Source organism: Hemitrygon akajei, chromosome 1 (assembly GCF_048418815.1).
Source record: "Hemitrygon akajei chromosome 1, sHemAka1.3, whole genome shotgun sequence".
NCBI classification, from domain to species: Eukaryota; Metazoa; Chordata; class Chondrichthyes; order Myliobatiformes; family Dasyatidae; genus Hemitrygon; species Hemitrygon akajei.
Genome location: NC_133124.1, coordinates 124,788,409 through 124,806,317, shown reverse-complemented (window position 1 = coordinate 124,806,317; position 17,909 = coordinate 124,788,409). Strand labels below are relative to the sequence as shown.

Genomic DNA, 17,909 nt, shown 5'->3' with positions numbered 1-17,909 from the left:
CTGTTGAATGGAAGTTCATAGATTAACTTACGTTCTACCAAGTTACAAGTTATTAGAGAGATTTGATTAGCTCAAGGTACAACTTCTAGTCTGGAATAGCTTATGGCAGGTTTATTAAATATATTTCATTCTAGTCATATTTTAAACAGCCCTAAAAGGACCTGTCAAGTTAGCAGTATGTAATCGTTTGAGACTATAGAAAATGGAGAGTGACAAATGCTAAGAACTGAAAGCATTGTTTCAGCAGAGGCAGCACTTAATACAGTAAATGGCGACAGTGCCTCTACTTTCTTAGAAGTTTGCGAAGCTTCGGCATCTCATCTAAAACACTGACAAACTTCGATAGGTGCACAGCGGAGAGCATCCTGATTGGTTGTATCATTGCCTGATATGGAAAAACCAATGCCCTTGAATGGAAAATCTTACAAAAAGTAGAGAATACAGCCCAGTCCATCACAGGAAAAAAGCCTCCCCACTATTGAGCACGTCTGCAAGGAGTGCTGCCACAAGAAAGCAGCATCCATCATCAAGGATCCCCACCATCCAGGCCAAGCTCTCTTCTCACTGCTGCCATTGGGAAGGAGGTACAGGAGCCTTATGTCCACCACCACCAGGTTCAGGAGCAGTTACTACCCTTCAACCATCAGGCTGTTGAACCAATGTGGATAACTGTTATGTTCTGTAACTCCAAAACATAAAGCTAATCGAAAGAAAAACCCGGACCTGGAGATACACAAGTGGACTTTGTTTTTATTTTTCGTGAGGTGCACAGATATATTGTGGAGGCATGATGACGCATGCCATTCACATACTTTTACATATAACCCATAACGAATTATATAAACAAAGATTGCTTAAACAACAACAACAATATTACTCAAGTATTACTTAAATATTAGATACATAATAACTTGGCTCAACCCTACACTGAACTAATTCTATTACCTATGCACCCGCTTTCAAGGACTATACAGCTCATGTTCTCAACATCATCTATTATTTATTCATTTATTTTTTTTCTTTTTTTATTTGAAGAAGTTACTGACTTTTGCACATTGCCCATTTTTGTGTGTAGCTTTTCTGTTGATCCTATTCTGTAAATGCCTGCAAGAAAATGAATCGCATGGGTGTGTATGGAGAAATATACTGTACGTACTTCGATAATAAATTTACTTTGAACCTTGAACTTGTTCTGGAGAACATGTATATCAAACGAGTATAATCTATAACTAAAAGATTTAGAGTCATGGATCAGTGTATTACATTAGTAGTTTCAGTGCAGGGTTAGAAATATCAATAACAAATCGTTTAAATGAAAATCCATCAGGTAGTTCAAGCCAATTGCAAACTCAGCTAGTGCTGAAATTTTCTTGGGTCTCTTCAATACTTAAGAACGATAAAGGAGGAGACATTCCAAAAATCAAGATTCCTGTTTTTAACACAATGTGTCACAGCGTCCAGCGATAGACTTCAGTATTAACTTCAATTAAGTTAGATGAAACTCCATATCCTTATTTTAATCATGCTGCCTAATTAGTTGAAGTCAAAGTAAATTTATTATCTAAGTATGTATATGCATATGTCATCATATACACAGAAACATCTGGAACTCCAACATTTTGTGTGTTACTTCAGATTTGGCTAAAATGGCTAGCACAAGAGGGCACAGTTTTAAGATACTTGGAAGTAGTTACAGAGGAGATGTCAGGGGTAAGTTTTTTTTTAAACGCAGAGAGTGGTGAGTGCGTGGAATGGCCTGCCAGCAACGGTGATGGAGGCAGATACAATAGGGTCTTTTAAGAGACTCCTGGGCAGGTACATGGAGCTTAGAAAAATAGAGGGCTATGGGTAACCCTAGGTAATTTCTAAGGTAAGGACATGCTCCGCACAGCTTTGTGGGCCGAAGGGCCTGTATTGTGCTGTAGGTTTTCTATGTTCCGGTATCTGCAGAATCTTGTGTGTTTATGTAATCATAGACAACCTTGAGATTAATTTTCTTGCAGGCATTTATCTGAAAATGAAGAAATACAACATAATTTATTTTAAAAAATTATACACAAGTAAAGACCAACAAACAACCAGTGTAGAAAAAAAGAGAAATTGTGTGAATAATACTGATAAAATGAGTTGAAGAGTCCTTGAAAGTGAGGCTGTAGGCTGTGGAATCAGGTCAGTGTTGAGGCGAGTGAAGTTACCCATGCTGGCTCAGGAGCCTGATGGTTGTAGGGTCATAACTGTCCCTGAACCTGGTGGTGTGAGACCCAAGGCTCCTCAAAGCTAAGGCTATTAATGGACAGAATGGATGTGCTGGCATTGGAGAGGAGGTCCAGGAGAATGATTCCAGGGATGAAAGGGTTAATGTATGAGGAACATCTGAAACCTATCGAATATTGGAAGGTCTAGTTACAGTATTGTGGAGAGGATGTTTCCTACAGTGGATGAGTCTAGGACCAGAGGGCACATCCTCAGAATAGAGGGGTTTATATTTAGAAAGCAGATGAGGAGGAATTTCTGTAGAATTTATTACCACAGAAGTCTATGAGTTAATTTGATTGGATATTTTTAAAGTGGAATTTGATCATTTTTCATTAGTAAGCATGTCAAAAGTTACAAGGAGAAGTCAGACGAAAGGGGTAGAGAGGGATAATAAATCAGCCTTGATGGTACAGTGGAGCTGACAATGCACCAAATGGCTTAGTTTTGCTCCTATGTCTCATGATCTAATGAAAGCAGAGAAGATTATTGGCCAGAAAGTAGTTCAATGACTGACTTGAACACAAAAACAATGATGAGGGATGGGCAGAAAATGTCAGAAACACTCAGGTAGGGCAGCAGCTTTGGAAAAAAAATCAGATTGAAGACATAATGAGGTTACCTTGAACATTAATTCTTTTTATCTTTCCACAGATTCTGCCAGATCTATCGAGCGTTTCCAGCATTTTCTGTTGTTAGTTCAGACTCCTGGCATCTGCATTTCTTTAAATTTCCATGAGGTAAAAGAGTAGGAAAATATCCACTGGATAAACCAAACAGTAAAAGACAAAGCAAGGGCACCTCACTTTCAAGGACTCTATAGCTTATGTTCTCAGTATGATTTCTTTCTTTATTATTTTTTGTTGTATCTGCACAGATTGTCTTCCTTTGCATGTTGGTTGTTTATCAGTCTTAGTGTGCAGTTTTTCATTGATTCGACTGAATTTCTTCATTTACAGGGTAGCATATGATAACACGTACACTTTGATAATAGATTTACTTTGAACTTTGTAGAGTATTCTGCAACAGTTTGGTGGGTTACATGCCAAAAAAAAAAAATTCAACAATAGATTGGTCATAGGCTTGTATACCAAACCAACAATGAGATTTCTATACAACGCTGAACCTATTAGATGACCTAAAACTCACTTTAAAGGACTCTTTACAACTCATGCACTCAGTATTATTCTTCATCTTCATAATTTTGTCTTCTTTTGCACATTGGTTGTCAGTCTTTGTTTATGCATAGTTTTTCCATAAATTCTATTATATTTCTTTATTATCCTGTGAATGCCTACAAGAAACTGAATCCCAGGGTGGTATATGGTGACATACACGTTATTTGATAATAAGTTTACTTTGACTTATTGTCAAAGGCAACTATATGTTCTCAGCAGATGCAAGATATCAAATTTACTTGAGATTCATTTTCTTACAGAAAGATTAAGGAATACAGTTGATGAAAACGTGTACGCAAGCAAAGATTGACAAACAACCAATGTGCAAAAGACGACAAACTGCGCAAATTAATAAATAAATCATACTGAGAACATGAGTTGTAGAGTCTTTGAAAGTGAGCCTGTAGGTTGTGGAATCAGTTCAGGGTTGAGATAAGTTCAGGGGGCTGATTGCTGCAGGGTAATAACTGTTACTGAACCTTGCGGAAGGGTGCTGACACTTGTGCCTCCAATACATGACAGATAAATCTTTGTTTTCATTAGCCCATCAGCAAATTATACCACTATATGTGTATGTTAGGTGTGACAGGTAAAATAATAAATTAAAAGAGAATAGGTACTGAACTATTGCACAAAGAACCAATGCAAGGATGATTACAATCATTCTGGCAGCTCAGCTCCTACGTCGCCTGATATGTCGGCAGAACATTTTAAATGACTAAGGACAGAACTCACTGGCCTCAGCAAGGTTTTATTTCACACTATCTGCAAGAAAGCAGAACTGATAGTAGTTGATCAAAGCATTGAGGAAATCGCTTGAATTAGTACTTTTATCTTAGAAGAAAGATGTAAAAAGGCTTGAAGCGGTGTTGCAATCTGTAACTGTTGCGAAATGCGGGTGTACCAGTAACCAATCATACCAATTCCGCTTAATTGTTTACAGTTTTTAAACGAGGCCTCGAGAATTGGTAACAAGCAGCATTTGTAGACATAAACATAACACAAGCAAGTTTCGTTTCCACATATTGGCGGACATGAATCTGACAGGATTTGACAAGGTGATACCGAGGGGCTGTTCCTTAGACTAGATGGTCTACAATTTGAAGGCAGACACTGGATAAGAAGCAGGGCTGAGGGTCTTTTATACTGAACAGTATGGTTTTTCACCTCACTTGATATTCAGTCTTTGAGCATGTTCAGTGCCAACAGTAAAGTGTGTTGCTTCAAAGTACATATTCTGTATCCCACAATACACCACCATGAGATTCATTTTCTAGCAGGCATTCAGAATAGAACTGAGAAGAACAATAGAATCAATGGAAAACTACAAAGACTGACAAACAACCAATGTGCAAAAGAAGAAAAGCTGTACAAATACAAAAAAAATTCATAAATAAATCAGTAAATAAATAATACTGGGAACACGAGTTGTAGACTCATTGAAAGTCAGTCTGTAGGTTGTGGTATCAAATTCAGTGTTGAGGTGAGTGAAGTCATCCACACTGGTTCTGGAGCCTGGTTCAGCAATGTGATCATTTGTTATCCTATGAGGAATGGTTGAGCAGGCTTTGGCCTTTTTCTTTGGAGCGAATGAGGATGAGAGGTGTACAAGATGACAAGAGGCATTGATAGAGTGGATAGCCAGAGACGGAAATGACTAATACAAGGGGACATCATTTTAAGGTGGTTGGAGAAAGGTATTGTGGGGATGTCAGAGACAGCTTTTTTTAAAAACACAGATATCAGTTGGGTGAGTGAAACACCCTGCTTGGTTCATGGTAGAGGCAGATATATTAAGGTCATTTAAAAAGACTCTTAGATAGGCACAGAAAAGTTAGAAAAACTGAGGTTAGAGTAGGAGGGAAGGGTTAGAGCGGGGGAGAGAGCTGGAGAAGAGAGCGCGCACAAGGGAGAGTGCAAGAGAGAGAGAGCGTGAATGAGGGAAAGCGAGAGGGAGAGCACGAGAGAACGCAAGAGAGCACTCGACAGAGAGAGTGAGACAGCATGCAACAGAGAGAGTGGCAGCAGAGTGTGAGAGACAGAGAGAGCGTGAGAGAGTGCGACAAAGAGTGAGAGAGAGCATGCAAGAGAGAGAGAGCATGTGACAGAGAGAGAGCATGCATGAGGGAGAGAGCGCAAGTGAGTGAAGTAGCAGTGTGAAGGCATGTGGAACAGAGAAAGGAAGGAATTGAAAATAAACAAGATTATAGGATGGAAGATATTTTTTAAGCATGCATTAACAGAATCAAACACTCTGGATCTGTTCCACCTGGCCCCAGAGGCTAATTGGCATTTAATTATCTTTTTAGTAAACAGTTTCAGTGGGAAGTACCAGGAAATTTACTGGTACTCCAAATATTTCCTGGTACTCCATGTACTTCCTGGTACTCCATGATTAGAATCAGAATCAGGTTTAACATCACCAGCATATGTTGTGAAATTTGTTGTTTTATAGCAACAGTACAATGCAATACATAATAATAAAAAATTAATGACAGTAAATAGAGGGGAAGAGACTGTTCCTGAATCATTGAGTGTGTGCCTTCAGGCTGCCGTACCTTCTTCCTGATGGTAGCAATGAGAACAAGGCATGACCTGGGTGATGGGGGTCCTTAAGGATGATCTGAGACATCACTTCTTGAAGTTGTCCTGGAGACTACAGAGGTTAGTGCCCATGATGGAGCTGACTAAGTCTACAAATCTCTGCAGCTTATTTCGATCCTGTGCCATAGCACCCCCCCCCACCCACCCTATACCAGGCGATAACGCAGCCAGTTAGAATGCCATGGTGAAACTTTCTGTGGTAAATGGAACATGCAATTATGTGCCACCCAGAAAATTCTCAGAATAACTGACTGGGCGAAACAAAGAGAAGGACAGCATGTATCGACTTGCAAGCACCAAACAACTCGCCCTGCGTCCTGATCTGTTGAATCTGGAGTAGATTTCTCCTGAATTCACGGCAGGTTAAACTAAAACAGCAGGCATTGTTAGTGTGCTGGAGGAATTCAGCTGGTTGAGTAGTAGTGTGGGGGTTGGGGGGGGGGGGGAAGGAATTATTAATATTTCATGTCAAAAATCCTGAATCAGTTCTGAGAGAGGGGGGAAGGGAGTGGTGAGTCAGGAACTCAGCAGGACAGGCAGCATCTATGGAAAGGCATAAGGTGTCAATGTTCTGAACTGGGACCCTATACCAGACCTGATGAAGCGTCTTGGCTCGGAATGTCAACTCTGTATTCCATCATCTGCAGAATCTCTTGTGTTTGTGTTGAGACGGGTCAGAAGGTGATTGGAGGGGCTGAGGAACAGTGAGGAATCACAGGCAGATGGGATGAGGTGGAAATTCCAGATGGAATTTGTAACAGTCAGCATACGGCTTTGTGTGGGGCAGACCATGTCCTACTAACTAGGCTGAGTTTTTGAGGTGACAGGTGATCAATGAAGGTTGTGCTATGGATGTTACCATATGAATTCTAGTAAGGCATTTAATGGGTTATGGGGAGACGGCAGGAGAATGGGGTTGAGAGGGATAATAAATCAGCCATGATGGAAAGATGGAGCAGTGTTGATAGGAGCAGAGTTAGGCCATTCAGCCCAAGTCCTATGGTGAACCAGGTAGAGATGGGGGAGAGTGGAGTTACAGTACAGAGGCAGGTGTATGATAGGCGAAGGCTGACAAAATATAAGGCAGGTGGAGGGAGGGGAGGGTGAAGGTGAAGTCAGCTGCACTTACTGGCCACTTGGCTAGGTACCGCCTGTACCTAACGAAGTGGCTGCTGAGTGTGTTTGTGGTATTCTGCTGTTGAAGGCCATCCACTTCAAGGTTTGACATGTTTTGCACTCGGAGATGCTCTTCTGCACACCACAGTTTATTTGAGTTACTCTCGCCTTCCTGTCCGCTTGAACCAGTCTGGCCATTCTCCTACAACCTCTCTCATTAACGAGGCATTTTTGCCCACAGAACACCACTCACCAGATGCTTTTTGTTTTTCACACCACTGATGTGCATGAAAATCCCAGGAGATCAGCAGTTCCTAAGATTAATCAAACCACCCCACCCGGCAACAACGATCATTCCACAAAGTCACATTTCTTCCCCCGTTCTGATGTTTGGACTGAACAACTGAAACTCTTGACCATGTCTGCATGCTTTTATGCATTGAGTTGCTGCCTCATGATTGGCTGATTAGATATTTGCATTAACAAGCATATGTACAGGTGTATCTAGTAAAGTGACCATTGAGTATAAAAGGGGTGATAAGCAGGAAAACAAAGTCTACCAGAAAGGTCTGCTAACAATCATTTTCTCAGCTGAGCTCAGCTACTTATTTCAGCGCTTACCGTTTCTGCATGGTTCCCAGATAACTTTGGTCGATGTGCTGAGATTTCCTTAATGCAACTTCCCAGAAGAAAGGCCTGCAAAAAGGTTTAACAATTAACAAAGCATGAAATAAAACAGACACTCCACAAACAACACCTCTATGGTGCATACTCTAGCCACTGAAATATTTTGATCTAATGGAAACAACTGAAAAGTCACTTGGAGAATTTGTGTGACAACCAGGCTTTTTTGGCAATAATAAACACAGGAGATTCCACAAATATTATAAATCCGGTGCAACAAACACAAGTGCTGGAGGAACTCAGCGGGTCTGGTAGCATCTATGCAAATGAATAAACATGTGACATTTAGGTCTGAGGCCCTTCATCGGAAAGAAGGGGGAAGACGCCTGAATAAGACAGTGGGGGAGGAGGGGAAGGAAGGCAATGATAGGTGAAGAAGCCAGGTGAGAGGGACGATTTGGGTGGGGAAAATGAGATGAAGTGAGAAGCCGGGAGGTGTTAGGTGGAAAGGGTAAAGGGCTGAAGGAGGAGGAGTATGACAGGACAGCAGAGTGGACCATGGCGGAAAGGAAAGGAGAGGCAACAGAGGGAGAGGATAGGCAGTTGCTGAGGAGTAAGAAGGGAGTCAGAATGGGGAACAGAAAAAGAGAGAAGGGGGTGGGAAGAAATTACTGGAAGTTAAAGACATCAATGTTATTGCCATCAAAATGGAGACAGAATCCCAGACAGAATATGAGGTATCGCTCAGCAAGTAACTCAGTGAAAATTATGCACCATCGCCTTTTGAATGGATCACTTGGCATTTAAAATGCTCATATAGACCATTGACCAACTCACATAGACCATTGACCCTTTGTGGAACATGGTCATCTGTTCTGCAATGGTGGTTAAAACGAAAAAGCCAAAAGAACAAAGGTGCAGGTGGAAATAGGGTAAGAAAAAAAATCATTCTAGGGTATAAGAAAGTAAATGAATAATTTACAGAAAATATAATTAGGGTAAAGATAGAACTATGACAATTAATGATTTAAGTTCAGTTAAGCTTTCTAACAAACAAAAGCTTCCTTAGGGAGTGACGCGGTAGGGTAGTAGTGAGGGCATCGCTTTACAGTGCTGGTGATTGCTGATCAGGGTTCAATTACTGTCTCTATGTGTAAGGAGTTTGCATGTTCTCCACATGACCGTGTAGGATTCCTCTTGGTGATCTGACTTCCTCGCACAGTTCAAAGATGTACGGTTAGGGTCAGTGACTCGCGGGCTTGCGACGTTGGCACGGATGCAAGGCAACACTAGCAGACCGCTCCCAGCACAATCCTCGCTGATTTGATTTGACACATTTCACTATATGTTTTGATGTAAATATATCAAATGAAACTAATCTTTAATCTCCTTAAAATCTTTAAACAGTAATTATGTATCTATTCAAGTTATCTAATCTGATCTGTAGAGAACAAAAGCTGATGGAGTTATGATTCTTATAAAAGAAAAATTTTACCAAACACTAATAAAGTCTAAAAGAGCTTCTGCAACAATAGCAAAAAGTCCAAGCCTTACTTCTCTTCAGTACTTACACGGCTGTATTAATGAGAACTTCATCAGTGACTTCATCAATGACTTAGCTACTTCAATACGAGGACAAGCAAAAACAGACCAGTTGATTTGCATTTGACTGTCCTCTGTGGGGGACTGTGGGGGTATTCCACTGGTGCATTAAAGTATTACAGGCTCATCGACTTCAGCTATTTTATGACAATAAATTTCAAAAATAACTCTGTTATGGACGGTCCCAAGCTTGGCTGTGAAAGGAGGAAGGCTGGGCATGAGGCTAGCAACTCCATCCCGTAAAAACCCAGTGCCACAGAAATGCCAACAGAGGTTCCAAAGACCTCATCCCTGGCAGAGGAGAGATCTAGGCCTACACAACGTATGAAGTCGTGTGCCGAAAGCAGAAGCTGCAGGGCCGATCAACTTTTGGCCCAGGTCAGAGGTCTCTGGTGAGCTGCAAAGGCCCCAGAAAAAGAGGGGGTGATGTGCTTAAGAAGAAGAAAATGCTTTGACCCTTGTCCTAGCCTTGCATTTGCTCGCCTCTTCATTGTTTGTGGTGATCATTTACCATAATTATTTTTAATAGAAAAAAATGTTATTAATAAAGTATTTAGTTGTATTCTTTGTTTGTTAACCACCAGTAAGTAGTCACTCACCCTCTTAAACTGGAAGTTTTATGTTTTGGAGTTACTAAACAACAGTGGCGATGAGTAAGTTTTAAACAAACCCGAGACAACTACCTATATATTGAAGCACAGTGAGACGTTAGAGTTAAAAAAAAAAGCACAGCAAGAAATGATTGAGTAAAAAAAAAGCAGCTAACAGACAAATCCATAGATTTATAAACAGTGAATACCAAGTACTGTTTGATAATCATTAATAAAAAGCAGCAAAAATGGCTGGCTGCATCAGAAAGACACACATTTGATCGCACAAGGTATAACTGAATATTGTATACTGTGCAAATTAAGTAGTATTTTAAAGCAAATGGAATAGCTGATGAGAAGCAAGAGCCAGACTTGCTGAATGCTTTAGGTGGATGAGCATACAGTTTGACTGCTCCAACCAAACCAGCCAAAATGAGCTTTGCTAATATCGTGAAAGTAATGCAGGAACATTTAGAACCAAAACCATTGTTAATTGCAGGATGATATAGGTTTCATAGCTGGAATCAAAAGGAAGGGGTGTCCATTCCAGAGTATATGGCTGAATTGAAGCTGTTCAAGCATTATTAATTCAGCGATGGGCATAACCATGCACTGAGAAGCTGTTTAGTTTGTGAAGTCTTTCAAGAAAGCATTCAAAAATGGCTTGAAAGGGCAGTTGAAATAGGTCTATTAAGGGAAACAGCAGACAGGGATGCATGTGAGTTGCAGTCAGGAATGAATTTACTGTGAACAAAACTGCAACATCTAAACAGAAATGGGCCTGGTCAAACAAATTGTGTTACTGTTCTGGCAGGGGCTCTCATACACCAGACCAATATAGGCTTAAACGTGAAACTTTGCAGAAAATGCAACGAAGCAGGACACATAAAAAGAGCATGTCAAGCAGTCAAAAATAAATGGGAAGGGAAGAGAAAAAGATAAAAAGTCAAGTTGCAGTTTCAAAAAGAACACTAATCTGCATGCCATTGATGAAAAATCTGATAATGATGAGAGTAATACAGGACTGAGTAGCCTTGAGACTTACAATGTGAAGACTAACAATAGACAAGCAAATAAGAGAAATTCTGCAAATGCTGGATATCAAAGCAATAAACAGAAAATACAGGAGGAACTCAGCAGGCCAGGCAGCATCTATGGAAAAGAGTAAACAGTCGACGTTTCAGGCTGAGATCATTCATCAGGACCCTTCATCAATAGACAAGCAATATGGCTTATACCAGAAGTGAAAAGCAAATTTATTAAAATGGAACTGGACATTGGCTTCAGTTTCAGTCATTCCACAAAATGAGTTTGAACAGCTTTTGGAAGATACTGAACTGAAGCCTGCAGATATCCAACTATGAACTTGTATTGGAGAAAAGATAACTCCTGTGGGAATGACATTTGCAACAGTGAAATACAACAACCAACAAGCCACATGACCTTGTAAGTAGTAAACACAAGCGGGCCAGCACTATGGGGTCGTGAGTGGTGGAGACAACTACAACTCCTGCCATTCAATTTCCAAATGGACATTGAACCTATGAACACTACCTCACTTTTTTTTTTCTTTCGTTGCGTTGTTTTTAATTTAACTATATATTTCCATTCTGTAATTGATTTTTTTTTTCCTATGTTCATCATGTATTGCATTGTACTTTTGTTGCTAAGTTAACAAATTTCACGACATTTGCCAGTGATATTAAACCTGATTCTGATTCTGAACTTGGTTGGAGATGCATCCACCATTTGCATACCACATTCCCTGCAATAGAGTCAACTGAAAGCAAATTAAGGAAGGTACTGGATAATGCCACAGCAGTGTTCAAGGATGGCATTGGAAAACCCAATCATATTAAGGGTAAAGTAGTGTTAAATGAAAGTTTTACAAAGCCCATCTGGTTCCTTATACTATCCGTCATAGAATAGCCAGTGAGCTAGATCGCATGGCGGCTGAAGGAATTCTTTCCAAGACTGAGCAGAGCTCGTGGGCAATGCAAGTGGTCCTAGAGGCCAGGAAGAATGGGTCTGTCGGCATCTGTGGTGATTTTAAAGTCACCATCAACCCAGTACTGAAAGTAGATTGAAATACCTCTGCGCCCAGGATAGAGGATATCTTTGCAAACCTTTCTGGAGGAAGATGCTTCAGCAAAGTGGACATTGCTGAGGTCGACCTACGGTTCGCGATGGAAGAAGAGTCCAAAGTGCTTCTCACCTTAAACATTCACAAAGAGCTTTATCACTATAATGGGCTTATTTGCGGAGTAACATCTGCACCCGCACTCTGGAAGAAAGCTATGAAAACTGCAAGACTGCCCAATGAATCAGTTTTACCTGGACGCCATCATTCTTACCGGTAAGGATGATAAGGAACATCTCCAAAACCTCAAGACAGTGTGAAAATGATTAAAAGATTATGGGCTCAAAACACAATGCAACATATGTGAACTCTGTAAACCAAGCCTCACTTACTGTGGTCACACCATCAAAGCACAAGATTTACATGTCTGATGAGAAAATTCAACCAGTGGTGGATGCCCCAAGGCCAAAGGGCATGTCACATTTGCAGTCCATTTCAAGATTTGGTAATTACTGTAACAGGTTTCTGCCAAATATGGCTATTGAGCTCCACCTTTTCAACACATTACTGCAGATCAGGAAGAAATGACAATGGGCAAAGCAGTGTGAGGTGACTTTCCAAAAGGTTAAAGAAATGGTGACGTCAGACACTCTACTCACACATTATGATCCACATCATCCAGTGAAACTTGTCTATGACGCCTTGCCTTATGGCATAGGTGCAGTCATGTCCCGTGCTATGAGTGATGGAAGTGTACATAGCCTTTGCATTACGATCCCTTACCGCTGCAGAGAAAAATTACACACAGCTTGACAGAGAGGCCTTGACTCTGGTTTGGGGGGTAAAACGATTTAACAATACTTGCATGGGAGAGATGTTACCCTCGTTACTGATCATCAGCCACGATTGTCCAGTTTAAATCCACAGAAGGGTGTTCCACCAACAGCAGCAGCACAAATGCAGAGATGGGCTGTTTTTTTGAAGGACACAATTACTAGGTTGAATTCAAAAGGACAACTAATTATGGAAATGCTGATGGATTGTCCCATTTACCCTAGGAAGAAGAAATACCTAAAATATTTACAAAAGAGGATACTCTCCTTGAGTATTCTCTCTAATACAAATCGAAAGTCTCCCCATTACAGCACACCGTCTCAGCTCTGCATGATCCACACATCGTCTCAGATCTGCATGAACCACACATCGTCTCAGATCTGCATGGTGACTCAAAATGGCTGGAATGTGCAGCAGAAATCCCAGTTCCAAGATGAATTTGCCCTTAGCAGGGGTTGCCTTATTTGGGGATTCAGAGCTCTTGGACCATCCAAGTTGAGAGCTAAAGTGTTGTAGCAGCTACATGCCAGTCATCTAGGCCTGGTCAAAATGAAAGCATTGGCTCGAAGCTTTGTCTGGGGGCCTGGGACAGATCAGTAGATCAAGCAGCTTGTATACACTGGTCGGCTTGCCAGTACATCCTGAAGAAAGGTACTCAGAGCTATCAGAACCACTTTCTACAGTATCAGAGTCAACTCCTACAACCACCATGGAGGAAGCCTCAGAACCCGAGAATGTTTCACAACCACAAGTCTCACTTGCAAAGAGAGTGAACTCCTTGGTCGGGAAAGATGTTACCCCACAAGAGTAAGAAAAGCTCCACAGCAATTCAGTCTTTAGGCCTGAATGGGTTAATTTAAAATTTACCGTCTGTCGTGTTCGATACTTGGAGACTCTCTGTTCCAGCCTAGAGGAAAAATCTAACAAACTCCTTTCCAAAATGGTGGATCTCAAAAATCGCAGCAGATGCTGCAATCTTAGAATTCTTGGATTGCCAGAGGCGACTGAACAGGGATCAACCGTGAAGTTTTTTGCCGAGTTTCTCTGTGAGATATTCAGGAAAGATTTGCTTCCGAACCCGCCCAAGCTCGAACGGGCACACAGAGTTTACGTTCCCCCTGGAATTCTGGGCTCCCGTCCGCGACCAGTAATCTTGTGTTTCCAGGTAAAACACAGTCTGATTGTAGAGGCGCGTTGCAGGGGGTCTCTTCCTTTCAAGGATACAACCATCTGCTTTGTGGAAGATTTTGCACCCCAGACCTTAAAGATGCGCGCTGAGTTTAAAGGCGTAATGAAAGTGATAGATAGATAGATACTTTATTCATCCCCATGGGGAAATTCAACTTTTTTTTTCCAATGTCCCATACACTTGTTGTATCAAAACTAATTACATACAATACTTAACTCAGTAAAAAATATGATATGCATCTAAATCACTATCTCAAAAAGCATTAATAATAGCTTTTAAAAAGTTCTTAAGTCCTGGCGGTTGAATTGTAAAGCCTAATGGCATTGGGGAGTATTGACCTCTTCATCTGTTTGATCGTGGTTTTAAACCTTCCCTTCGCAACCCTGCTGATCTACGAATCAAGCTTAATACTGGAAAATACAAATGGCTCAGGTCGGTGAAGGAAGCTGAGGCATTTGTGGCAAGTCTTCCGGCTATCCAGTCATCTTCGGAATCTGATCGGACCTCCTAAAATGGTGGATAAGTACTCCTCGTAGTAAAATTACTTTTTCTGGACTCAGACTTCACTTGAATCACTCAGACACTATTCATTAAAACTCTAAGGGCTGTTGACAATCTCTCCCGGGATTTGGTGTGTGTGTAATCTATTTTTACTCTTGTATAACCTTATCTACAGAGTTTTACAACTGACTCTAACTTGTTTTGGAGGTTCGAAGTTTTTACTGAAGGCCTCCCTGTTTGTTGGTTCACAGTTTAATTGCTGATTTATTTTTCCCCTTTTTTTAATATTTACTTATTTTATCTTTTTTTTCCTTTCTTCATCCCTTTTTTTCTAATCTGAATTTTTTTCTCTCCTCTCTGTAAATGGTTGATAAATACTCGTCTTGAATTTATAATTTTCCCCTTCCTCTCCTTTTTTTCTTTACTTTTTTTTCCTTTCTCTTACTTTATTCTTCTATAATTTTTCGCGGGTAAGTTAGTTTTGGTTTTCTTCCGATTTTCTCTGTATTAAGTTTTATATTTCCGCAGAAGGTGTTCTAATCTGTAGTTATGTTTTCCAGTGCATAAACTAGTTACTATTTGCTATAGTATTTATACAGAACTGTTGTCAATGACACAGATCTGGAAGTTGTATTTGGGTTAATTTTTTTGGTAGAGCTAGCTACTTGTTTTGGTAGCCGTCTAGTTTTGGGTTGTGTGGGTGGAGTGGATTTTCCAGTTCCAACATCACTCACTGTATTTATTGTTTCTCTTTATTGCTCAGGACATGTATATGTTTTGATTTTACAAATCTATGTTTACATTTCTGCTCCCAGACTGCTAGTGTACTGCTTGACTTTTTATATGCCTGCTGCCTTTAATGCATTAGTAATTGATAATGGCTAGTGCACTTAAATTCGTGAGCTGGAATGTAAAGGGATTGAATCACCCTGTTAAAAGGAGGAAAGTATTCTCACATATCAAACAACTCAAAGCTGACATTGCTTTCCTTCAAGAAACTCATATTCGTTGTTTTGATAACTCCCGGCTTCTGTCAAAGTGGGCGGGTCAGCATTTTCATTCATCCTTTGCCGCTAAAGCTAGGGGAGTCTCCATTCTTATTAACTCAAATATTCCTTTTGAACTCCATAATAAAATATCTGATACAAATGGCCGTTTTATTATTGTTTCTGGTAAACTATATAACACTAAAGTTGCACTAGCAAACCTGTATGCTCCCAACTTTGATGATGTTAACTTTTTTGAACGTTTTTTTTCCCTCACTACCAGACTTAAACTCATACTCTCTTATACTGGGTGGCGACTTCAACTGTTGGTTGGATCCTAAACTGGATCGATCGTCCTCTGTTACCAGATCACCTACTAAATCTGCCTTAGCTATCCAATCGTTTCTCTCTAATTTTGGTATCTCTGATATATGGCGTTTCCTCCATCCTATGGAGAGAGATTATTCTTTTTTCTCACATGTTCACCATACCTTCACTAGAATTGACTATTTCTTACTCGATAACCAACTTATCCCATTTGCCCACTCTTGTGACTATCAGAGTATACTGATTTCTGACCATGCCCCAATTACCCTCTCTCTGAACTTTCCTGGTCTCCCTCAGAGGAATAAACACTGGCGGTTTGATTCAACTTTATTATCGGATGATGATTTTGTAAAATTTATTAAGGATCAGATAACCTTTTATTTTAACACTAATACATCACCTGAAATGATTGTCTGGGATGCCATGAAAGCATATCTGAGGGGTCAAATAATCTCTTACACAGCAAATCTCAACAGAAGATCCCGTGCAGATTGATCAGACCTCATTAACCAGATTAAAGATTTGGATCAAATATATGCCCAAACTAAGAACCCTGAATTATACAAGAAGCGCGTTGAACTCCAAACTAAATTTAACCTTCTGTCCACTCAACCTATCGAACGCCAACTTCTCGAAAGCAAGAGTCGCTTTTACATTCATGGGGATAAGTCTGGTAAATTCCTGGCCAATCAGCTGAGGCGCTCCAAAGCCAAACAACACATTACAAAGATCCGGAAGGAGAACGGAGACTTTACATCGGATCATTTAGAAATTAATGACGCATTTTAAAAATTTTATTTTCGGCTTTATTCCTCTGAATCCCTGAATGACAATATCTCTGTTGATCAATTTTTACATAATCTGAATATCCCCTCACTCTCATCTGATTTTAAAGCCAATCTCAATGCGCCTATATCACCAGAAGAAATATCTTTTGCAATTTCTGCACTGTCCTCAGGGAAATCTCCTGGACCTGATGGGTTCCCTGTAGAATTTTATAAATCATTTTCCTCACTTCTTTCTCCTCAGTTACTTTCAGTATTATCTGACTCGTTTAAATACGGCAAATTGCCACCCTCTTTCAATGAGGCATCTATTATTCTTCTTTTAAAAAAGGGCAAAGACCCAACAGAGTGTTCCTCGTACAGGCCGATCTCTCTGCTCAATGTTGATGTAAAGATCTTAGCTAAAGTGTTGGCTCATAGATTAGAAACCGTTATTCCCTCCATTATCTCTGATGACCAAACAGGCTTTATTAAAAACCGTCTCCCTTTTTTTAACATTCGGCGTCTATTTACTATTTTATACTCAGTTCCAACTGGGACTCCAGAATGTGTTATCTCCCTTGATGCGGAGAAAGCATTTGATCGTATAGAGTGGAACTACCTTTTTGCAGTCTTAGAAAAATTTGACCTCGGCCAAAGTTTCATCTCTTGGATCCAATTGCTGTACCTGTGTCCTACTGCTTCTGTTCTAACTAACTTTCAGAAATCCCAAGTATTCAATCTCAAACATGGCACCCGTCAGGGATGCCCCTTAAGTCCCTTTCTCTTTGATTTGACTATAGAACCTCTGGCGATAGCATTTCGAAAATGTCCTGAACTGACCGGGATTTGGAGAGGGGGTGTTGAACATAAAGTCTCTCTCTATGCTGATGACTTACTACTCTTTCTCTCATATCCGTCTACATCCTTACCTCTAATGTTTTCACTTCTTGACCAGTTTAGCCAGATCTCTGGCTATAAACTCAACTTACATAAGAGTGAACTTTTCCCAATTAATAAAGAAGCACAAGAACTAATATTTCGAGATCTCCCTTTTAAAGTAGTCCATAATCAATTTACTTATCTTGGAATTACAGTCACAAGGAAGTTTAAAGATCTCTTTCGTGAAAACTTTGTCAACCTTTCATATGCTACAAAACAGAGTCTGGCACAATGGTCACCTCTATCTATGTCCTTGGTAGGTTGTATCAATGTCGTCAAAATGTATGTTCTCCCCAAATTTTTATACCTATTTCAATCT

The 17,909-nt window shown here is 40.3% G+C and overlaps 1 protein-coding gene across 2 annotated transcripts in view; it reads right to left on the bottom strand.

Moving 5' to 3' along the window:
• The window catches only part of LOC140730677 (sorting nexin-31-like), a 142,775-nt gene that overhangs the window by 6,232 nt on the left and 118,634 nt on the right, over positions 1 to 17,909 (bottom strand). For both annotated transcript variants that reach the window (XM_073051441.1, XM_073051451.1), the window contains one exon: positions 7,773 to 7,847. In XM_073051441.1, coding sequence (XP_072907542.1) covers positions 7,773 to 7,847 — 75 coding nt within the window. The remainder of the gene's footprint in view (positions 1 to 7,772; positions 7,848 to 17,909) is intronic.